The sequence below is a fragment of the Gekko japonicus genome, unplaced genomic scaffold, assembly GCF_001447785.1.
Source record: "Gekko japonicus isolate JY-2015 unplaced genomic scaffold, Gekko_japonicus_V1.1 scaffold531, whole genome shotgun sequence".
Lineage (NCBI taxonomy): Eukaryota > Metazoa > Chordata > Lepidosauria > Squamata > Gekkonidae > Gekko > Gekko japonicus.
The window spans coordinates 19,674-30,135 of NW_015162494.1; the positions used below are offsets into that span (position 1 = coordinate 19,674).

At 43.7% G+C, this 10,462-nt stretch overlaps 1 protein-coding gene across 1 annotated transcript in view; it reads right to left on the reverse strand.

The window, feature by feature from the left end:
• Positions 1–2,099: 2,099 nt before the first annotated feature.
• The window catches only part of LRRC69 (leucine rich repeat containing 69), a 39,738-nt gene continuing 31,375 nt past the window's right edge, over positions 2,100–10,462 (reverse strand). The window contains exon 8 of the mRNA XM_015406054.1: positions 2,100–2,210. Within this exon, the coding sequence (XP_015261540.1) occupies positions 2,100–2,210 (111 nt within the window). The remainder of the gene's footprint in view (positions 2,211–10,462) is intronic.

Consider the following 10,462-nt stretch of genomic DNA (forward strand, 5'->3'; position numbering starts at 1 on the left):
GTGAGCTAGCTCACACTGATTCAGCTTAGAGGAATCCTGATATTATGTTTTTTGTTGGGTGATAGTGAGATATTGAAAAAATGGTATTTAGCAGAGATAAGATAGTCCAGCAGAGCCAGGGTAAAATAATTCAGACTGAGAGTCCATGTGTGATTAAAATATAAAGTTTTTACTAAATTCTAGCATGGGAAGGGTAACTGGGATGAAAATAACAACAGAGCAAAATCGGCTACATCCTTACTCTACAAAGACAAAACTAGAAGAGATCTTCTTCTTCTTCAGAACACCAAACAAAGACGGGAAGAGAAGCCATAAAATGGTAATACACCTTGACACTTTAGTCCCAATCAAATTCCTAGATCAGGGAGAAAATTCCCGGGCTTTCTACATCTAAAGAACATTGGTTACATGAGAAACATGTGACTTCCTGTGAGTAACATAAACAAACATTAACCCCAGATATACTGAGTGTTTTCAACTTGTAATACCCAACATTCTTATTCCAGTGTGTGGTGTGTGGGGGGCAATGGAAGCTGAGTGATAGGGTCTCTCCAAGTGATTCCCAGAAGTGAGATGCGTCCTGGTCTTGTGTCTTGGTGCACACTTCCGGTGATGTCAGGAGGTGTGGCATATGCTAATAAGTTATGCTAATGAGCTCCTGCAGCACTTTTTCTATGAAATGACCCCTGCTGCTAATACACAGATTTATTTATAGAACATTCAGCTGACATATCTGGGTGCAAATTAAGCTCAGGGCGTGTTACGTTTACCTGGCCAGAGGGAGGCACAGGTGGTTTGCTGCACTGCGCACATCCTAAAGAGGTTAGGGATAGGAACAAAAGGTCTTGGGGGGGTTCTTTGTTTATTCCCACCCCAATGCAGGGGGCTGCACTTTTGGGAGGATGGACTATATTCCTGAGTTTTCAAATTTAGATTCATTTGTAATTTTGGCAAAAATGCATTATAGCCTTCTCTAACTGCACACTCGTTATAATCTAAAATTATATCAAATATGTACTGATATATATATATACTGCTAATATGCATATTTATTTACAGAATATTTGTTTTGCATGTTGAATCATCCTTACGTAAAAGCTTTTTGTAAACAGAGACATATAAAGTGTCTGTTCTTTAGGCAAGCACATGGCCTCACTTATTACTCTAGACCGAAATAACTCTCACTCAATTTAGATTAGAACCTGCATCATCTTGTTATGTAAACACTGGAGTCAAACCACATGCTTATATTTAGGAACAAGTTTAAGTAACAGACCTGTTTTCTGCAGCGTGATTTACATGGGATTGAGCATACAAGTGGTAAATTAGGAGAAACTGCAGCAGAGAAACACTTAAGATAAAACACTGACAGGAATCAAAAAGGAAAACTTTGATTGTAAAAAAAATAATGAAAAAGCAAACAAACAAATCAAAATTCCACCTAATAGCCCTGTTTCCTTGTGGAATGCCCCCCCCCCCATTTTCCATGTCACACAGCCTGTTTATAATCAAAACTCTTAGAGCAAAGAAACCCTTCTTAAAATATGTCACTTTTTTCTTTTATAAAACACTCCAACACATTTTCTCCTGAGTTGAAAATTCTGCATGCCAGTTGCTAAAGCCAAGTTATAAACTTCTAGAACACAGGATTTATAATGGAAATCAAGGACTACGTAATCACTAGACACATGTTAAAGTATTCTTTTGCCATTTTAAGGCCTGACCTTAGATTTGGACGGGGGGTGCGCTTCATCAGAATTTCACACTAGGCAAGATAGATCTTAATAGGGAAGCCAAAGCAACCACAGTAACACAGGTTAGTTAGAGTTTATGTTATAAAACTTTACCTCATTGCTCAACAATGTCATTAGCTTGAGTCATCCATTTTCAGAAGTACAATCGAGTCTGCCAGAACACACTGCCAGCCTTGCACAGCTGTACAGAACAATTTCTGCCCATCACTAGATCACTTTTCTGCAACCATTATTTCAACGTTAACTGTGTATTTTAAACTAATATTGATACAGGCTAAAATTCAGTGCTTAAGAATGCCACAATGGTTATGATTTGAAGGCCCTCGCATGCATTCACTGCTTGGTCTAAGGCACGGCTATTCCGAAGAGCCCGTCGTCATGCTGGTTAAAGCATTTGTAAGAGCACAGCAGTATCCTGACAGGTAAGAGGTGCAAGTTTCTGCTGGTCTTCATTTGCTTTAAAGGAAGAAAAATGGGAAAAAAATCAGTACACAGAAATTACAGTATGTTACAGCTCAAACTACGGAATTATTTTATTTATTTATTTTATTTATTTTTTGGGATTTATATCCCGCCCCATCCAGTATTCAGCTCGGGGTGGCTAACAGGCGGCCATGCCGAGATTAAAATATACATACAACAGCATAGTAAAAACAGATATCTAACATAAAATTTGGTGCTCTCATAAATTACATACAATTTCATACAATCCAAGATGGACGACATCCCAAACTGGCGGTCAAGTTATTCACTGCAGAAGCGCCAGGAAGAGTGTTTCCCCAGATCTGTTGGGCGACATCTGCCCCTGCTATGTGGGGCAGATGGTTATAACATCATTGGTGGTATAATGGCGGCGGCGGCGGCTCCCCCTCAAAGGCCTGGCGGAAGAGCTCCGTCTTGCAGGCCCTGCGGAACTGCACTAGGTCCTGCAGGGCCCGAGTCTCTTCCGGGAGCTCATTCCACCAGGTGGGAGCCGCCACCGAAAATGCCCTGGCCCTGGTTTGGGCCAACTTTGCTTCCCGGGGGCCTGGAATCTCCAGGCGATGGAAATTCCCCGACCTCAGTGCTCTTGGGGGAACATACGGGGATTATGTTTGTGTATGAACTGAAGCCTCCTTGTGAATCTACCTCACAGCAATCAATGTAGCAAACAATTCCTGACACCTGTCCGGGCTTACCCGGTCAAGGTGAATGGCAGAGCGCTAAAAGAAATTATGCTCAAAAATTAAGGATCTTTGTGTCAAGGTCACAGCTGTCCTCTCAGAGCTCTGAACCACTTTTATCACTGAAGAGCAAGGCACTTTTGTACCTGTGGAGAGAGATCCAAAACAACATAATCTGGTGAGGAAAATAGGCCAACAGGAGCCCAGGGAAAGGTAATTTATTGAACTATACTAAAAAAAAAAATGGAGAAGCTGGAGTGTGAAACTGAGACTTAAGATGTCATACCCTGATGATAGTAACCATTAGGTTTTTCTGCTTTCATGCTTTTTTTCTGTGCCGTAGCTCCAATTTTACCCTGATCTCCTATTGTATGTGTATACGTATGCCAATAAAGGCTTGTCAAATGTAATGTATACCCTGATGATGAGGTGCTAGAAAACAGTGTCAGATTTACCACTTCAGCACAGGCCTTAGAACAAGTAGCAAGCAGTTGCTCTTCTAGAAACCTTCCCCAAGGGAAACACCAGATTCTGTTATGGTGGTCTCCCTTTTGTGTGGGGATTCTGTTTGAAGTTCTACTATCTTGCGTCCTCCACGCACAGGCTAAACTCTAGTCATTCCTCATAAAAATAACAGGTATGTAACCTCTGTGCCTTCTTTCTGGGTCTACTTGAAGTGTATTGGAATGCATTTAGTATATTACTAGATCTTAGTTCTTACTTGTGGTTGTACCCCTCTATCAAAATTCTCACACAGGCAAGGAGTGTTTGTTTTTATTTGGAAAAGCTACGTGCACTTCTCCACATATGCTTCAGGTGGTTTACACCACTCTCACATTAAGTGCTGGGCTTGTGGAGTCCAGCAGAATCATCACAATTAAAAGGAATCCTAGGGATCTTCTAGATCCCAACATATCAATATAAAGCAATTCCGAAATTTGTCTAGCCATTAAGAATGCAAGGAAATTGATTCCACACTTCTTTAGGAACTTCGTTCCATTGCCAAAGTTCTGTAAGGGAAGTTCTTCACAATATTCAGTCTAATCACTGCTTTTCATTCTTTCCACAGCAGAAAGAGTAAACAATTGTTAACTTCTTCTTATATAATGCCTGAAGACCACTCAGCAGATGCCTGACACAGCAGCAACAATTTCAGTACCATCAAAATAAGCTGATATATAACCAGCTTTATAAATACATTTAGAGAACACATATCAAACACAAATCTATACAGATTGGGCTACTCAGAAATAAAGCAGCTTGGTGTACGTGCCACTCCCTTTGATAGCTGCTCTTCTGCGTAACAATTTGGTAGCCACTATTAACTGGCACCCATTATTATTAACCACATTTTTGTCTTTCCCTTTCTATCCAGTCCACTTTTATTCCACCCCTCCTCCAAGGAGCTCAGGGCAGCATGCAAAGTTTTCCCTTTCCCATTTTATCCTCATAACAGTCATGTGACTGGGCCCAAGGGCATCCAATGAGCTTCACTGGAGAGTAGAGAAGGGGAACTAATTCTCCTTGGTCCAAGTCCAACACTTTAACCACTATACCACACTGGGTCTCAGATTCCAAGGAACTCAAAGCAACATTTTTCCCTCATAACAAAATTTTACCTAGCAAGCTTCATAGTTTGACTGGGGACATGAAGTTGGGTTGCGGTCACACACACTAAATAATCCACTTTCAGTGCGCTTTCCAACTGGATTTTACTATGTGAACTGGCAAAATCCAGTTGGAAAGTGCACTGAAAGTGGATTATTTAGAGTCTGCGACCTTGGACTTTCCTAAATTTAAGCCCAACACTTCAGCCACTACATATCCAATGATGTGATGGATGCCATATCTTTTTGTCAGATTCACTTTCAGCAGCTCTGGTATCAAAACTGAAGCTTTGGTGATTATGGTGTTAAATATGAATGAGGCATACCTGTCAGGCCTGATACAATTGGAGACCTGGGCTAGCCCAGTCTTGTCAGATCTCAAAAGCTAAGCAGGGTCAGCCCTGGTTTGTATGCGGATAGGAGTCCACCAAGGAAGTCCAGTGCTACTACATAGAGGCAGACAATGGCAAACCACCTCTGAACATCTCTTGCCTAGAAACTATGGGGTTGCTGTAAGTTGGCCGCAACTTGATGGCACTTTCCACCACCGCACATCTATGGTGGTAGTATCTGTATCTATAACTGAGAAGCAGTTATGAAACCACTAAAGATAAAATTGTGATGAAAAGGGAGGCGTATTAGTAGGTTTTTGAAACCCTTTTTCTTCTCACCTATGGTTTTTCACATCTACACTCCTAACATATTGCAAGGATAATTAAAAAATCTACAAACATTGCATTTGCAACTGCTGCAGCTATCCGCAGCAAACCCCATCCCTTGTCAGCTAGAAAAGTAATTGTTATAAATCATGAAAAAATTAAACCACAATATAAATGAAACGTATGTCAGCTTTATTGGGGCTCAGCTGAATGTGTGATTGAAGGGTGTGCTGTAGTAAAATTACAATGATTTTTCCAAAATGCGGATCCTCCAAGTCAGACTCATTTGGAGCAAGGCAGGTTCACTTTAATCCCTTTCAAAGTTAGTTTTTCATTACATTACATCATTTCATGCAAGGCTGAAAGTTCATTATGCAACACACGAGTAGTTTACTCCCTACAGTTTTAACTTTAAGAGGAACTAGGGGAAAGTTAAAAATTGCACAGCTAAGAGGAATGAAAAAATGAACAATCTGAGCCAGGCAGTGGAATTCAAGGCCATGTTATAATCAAATGGCAAATCTCAAACCAGGCTACTAGTCAGTGTCAGATTCTGAGAGAACTCAACATTAGATGACAATCAGAATAGCTAAGGAACCATGAATAGACCTGTAGATTCACAGATACTAATTTCCTAGGACTACTGCTGACTCCTAAAACACCATGCTGACACTGACTTGGGTCAAGTGCTAATTTCCACTGGCAGAAGGGATTTACATCAGCAGAACAGGACTTCTCTGTCTTTTCCCTCCTGCTACTGCCCAACCCCCCCCCAAAAAATGCTGCTCTGAAGAGACAAGGAACCCTCCAGGACCAGCATGAGCGGGGTGTCAGAGTTCTGTAGAGGGAAGGAAGAGCTTATGAAGTCTTGCTCCACTGATAGAAATTCCTGGTGAAACTAACTCCCCCCCCCCTTTCAGTTTGCAGAAAACTTTCACTAGATTCAAGCCATTATCTGCAGCCCAACAGTGGCCATACAATATTTGGCTTGAAATATATGGAGATGGTAAGTAAGGTCATTGGAGACCTAAGAGGTGAAATACTGGGAGAAAGAGCTGACTTTGAAGGAAAGCAAATACATTTTCAGAGCAGTTCACCTTCACTGCTACTGTCATTCCCTTCTTTAGTAACCAGGTGAAACTAATGCAATCAGGGAGAGGCGTCAAGGGGAAAAGACACTTTTCAATACACTGTACACATCAGCTAAGTGAGTGCTAGCGATGGAGAAGAAAATATTCTCTGTTAGAAGATATGGGGTATACCTCTCTCCTCATCATCAGGTTGACAGGTGCCCCGCCCCATGACGTGGGTGCTGGGGGAAGGCAAGAGGCTGTAGTGGAGGGGCTGAGGGCAGCCGCAGGCTGCCCCTCCCCCCTGGGGGACGTGAGGAGCACACGGCTGCTGCCCAAGGTGGGGGAGGAAAAAAAATGGCTGCTTGAAGCACATGGTTGATTCCCCGAGGTGGGGGAGGGAAATTGGCTGCTTTGGAAACGTGTTTGGGGCCAAGGGTCTTGTGTAGTTGGAGAGTGCTTTGAAACGTGTTTTGGGGGGGGTCAGGGACAAGTGTTTGTGGCTGGGACACTGGAAATGTGCTTTGGGTGAACGTGGCTGACTGCAGGCTGTGCCTGGGGAGTCCTGGGGAGCTCCAGGGTGCCCCCACCCCCCCTTGCATGCCCCCCTCCCTCTGTAACTGAGAGTCCTGTAGACCTCCACCCATCCCTTGCATGCCCCCACCTTCCACTGTACCCCAGGCTGGCCACAGGGAGTGGTGTGAGCCACGGCTAGGAAAAGGTTCCCTTGGCAGTGTCTCTCTGTCGTTTAGAAAACGCTGGCTGTTCTGGCCAGGAACTTCTGACAAGCCAGGCAGTGCCGAGAGGCAGGCATAGAGGTCCCACACAGCCCCATGGCAGTTGTAGCAAGAGTCCCACCAAATCATTTCTCCCAAAGACACGCAGCAAGAGAATTTACTTACCATATTTCCCCTAGCCCCATATTTTAAACTGTGTTTAACAAGCAAATTCTGGCTGTGTGTATTGGAGAGAGACGGCAGGCAGGCAGAATGACTCAGCACAAATCTCTCACCCTGATAGCCATGCGGGCAGGACTCCTCCACCCTCCCTGCAGACGTCACTCCTCCCTCCTCCTTCTCCACCTCCCTCCCCCCTCCCACACAGCTCCGTGAGACAGGCCCCTGCTGCTGTAAAAAGATAAGAATACCAGACCTAGTTCTGTGCTTTTAACCAGGGGCCGTTCCCCTGCACATGGAAAAAGTTCTCAGACACACTGCTGCTGACCATGGAAGCTCGACTAATTGTCAAAAATAAAAATAAAAATGTGTTTTTGGAGTCAAAATGAAAAGTCTTTGCAGAAAAGTTATTAAGCAGGCAGAACTTGTGCAGGAGGAGTCTCTAGGCAGGCCCTGGCTGGGTGTATAGCTTCTGGAGGGGGCTGATAAGAAAGGGGTGGGGTGTGCTGTCTCTGCAGGGTTTTTCTCTCTCGACACCAGCCCTGCAAGGTGGTGTTTAAGGTGCTGCGGGACTCTTTTCCATGCAATGTCTGCATGCAATGTAAAATGAAAGGTTTTATAGTACAAAAACTGGATTCAGAGGCCCCATGGGGGCCTGTGTATATTTTTGCCGTCTAATCAAATACATTTTCATTGCGGCCAAAGTGTGTGTGCAGTCATGGCTGACCTCGCAGCCACCCCCTCCACTTGACTAAGAAAAACGTCTTTTTCCTATCTGTGCGGCTTTTTATAATTTTCTCGATCCTGTATGTTCTGTCTTTCCAATTGCTGACTTTTTGCAGCTCCTCCTGGTAAAAACCACCCAGGACCGGCTCACCGTCAAAATCTACCAGCCTGTACATGGGCCTCTCGCCCCTTCTGAGCACCTCTTCTATAATAAAGATTCTGTTCCAATGTGGGTTTGGTAAAATAGCGGAGTGAATACTAAATGCAGAATGGGCCCATATCTCCCCTGTTAACCTGACCTCTGACACTCCAGAGTCCTTTGAAGATGCTAGTGAAAGAGAGCTAGTGAGAGTCCATCTTGGCTAGGCAAAGACTACTTTAATTCAAGGAAACAAAACAAAATAAATGCTAAGTCACTATGAGGAAGTGAACCCCTCTGACCTGTAACTTCAGACCATATCAAAGCAGGAAAAGTACAACGATCAGTCCTTGTGAGCCATCAATGGCCATTCCCACATAATCAGAAAAAAATTGGCACTGTATGACAGAGCAATCATGCTCCTTCCAGAATAACAGAAGCAGAGCTTCTCCTGTGCCCAATGGTAACCACACCCAAACTCACTTTCGGTGAAATAACACCTATTCCTCCTCTTACACCATCTGATCAAAAAGCCTAGACATTTAGAGTTACAAGGAAGGGTTTTCAAACCAGCAAGTGAGGTACAGTTTATCTCAAACTGTCCTCCACCCCCATGCAACTACTCCCAAACCTCACAGACACGCTTCACATCAGGCAACACATGACCTAAACTACTTCTTCATTCCCCTGCTCACCCTCTCGGAACAAAAGCCCTCTTCTAAATTCTTGTTGCTTGCCACATTCCCTTCTGTTCCAATCCAAGGTCCTCTTCTCTTCCCTCACTTTCTCCTTCCCACTCTCTTCCCCACTCAAACCCTCCTTCGACCACCAGTCCTACCTCCAACCAGCTCTACTCCTTCCTCAGCACAGAAATCCTCTCCACCCAGGACTCAGGCCCTTTCCACATGTATTTATTTTCCTATCAGTTCTGGCCCCACGCTGCTTCAGTTGATCCCCAATTTCTGCTTGCATTTTTGTGCCTTTCATTTTTATTCCTTTTTTTATTAAAAATTGTTTTTTAATTGTTACTATTCCCATTGTCAAGCCACTTCCTCTCCCCCTCACCCTGAAAATGAGTGTTTTCAGTTTTTATTTTTTAATGGTCCTAAAATATCAATATATTGACCTAGTGTTGTAATGAATGCCTGGCTTTCATTTAAAAAATTAAGTCTCCAGCCCCTTTCCTCATGAATATATGCCTTTTACACATGTAATCCCTTGTTTCCTGGTTAAAACTCTAGTGCTAAGAAAATGCTATAGTAATCGTCAAGTATAAAAGATGCATAATCAGCACTGAGAAACAGAGAGTTGTTGTGATGTAGTGGGCAGTTCTGGCCTTCTGTATGGAAAGCTCAGGTGTGGTGTAGTGGGTACAGTGTAGGACTAAGATCTGGGAGACCTGAGTTCCAGTCCACATGCTACCATGAAGCTCGCTGGGTAACCTTAGGCCAGTTAGCATAACTTACCTAAGACGGTTCTTTTGAGGATACCATGAAGAAGAGAGAACCATGAGCTCCTTTAAAGGGTGAAAAAGAAACATAATAGACAGATAGCAGATTGAAAAGGGCATTTCACTATGACAATCACTAGATTGTCTTGGGACTATAAACATATATCATCAGTTTGTTGTATAGATGGAACGCTTCATTGTAAAATGGGTGAAAGATTTTAAAATTGATTAAATAGGCAGAAAGGATGGAACATTAAAGGATATATGAATAGCATAGCAAGTATGGCAGATAAATATGAGTAAGGCTATAGCAGCTCAGACAGCAGATGGCTAGCTGTGGTGATGGAAACAGAATGCTGGACTAGATCAAAGAATCCACACAAGGCAAGGGACAGACTGGGCAGATTTTTCTACAAACATGAGGGTAGAGTGAAAAGAAGAAGAAGAGATTGGACTTATACTCCTCTACCTGAAGGAGTCTCAGAGTGACTTACAATCTCCTTTCCCTTCCCCTCCCCACAACAGACACCCTGTGAGGTAGGTGGGGCTGAGAGTGCTCTTTCAAAAACTGCTCATAAGAGAACAGCTCTGAAAGAACCAAGGTCACACCAGCAGCTGAATGTGGAGGAGTGGGGAATCAAACCCAGTTCTCCCAGATCAGAGTCTGCACTCCTAACCACTACACCAAACTGGATCTGAAAGGAGGGGAAGAAGGAAGGGAATGGGAGAGAAATAGGAAAAGATGAATATCAGGATAACATAAAAAGGCGGTGGGTGAGACAGAAGAAAAAGGGCTGGCAATGGGCAGGAAGGAGGGAAAGCTGAAGACTTGGGAAGGCAAATAAAGACAGGTTCAGGGGTCATTTCCTGCAGGAGCGCACAGGAGCGGAGCTCCGGCAGTAAAGAGCCCAGGGGGTGGGCACATGCAACAAGCCCCACCCCCTCCTCCCAGCAGCCTTCAGTCAGAGCAAGAAGCAGCCAGGGAAGTTGCCGCGCCC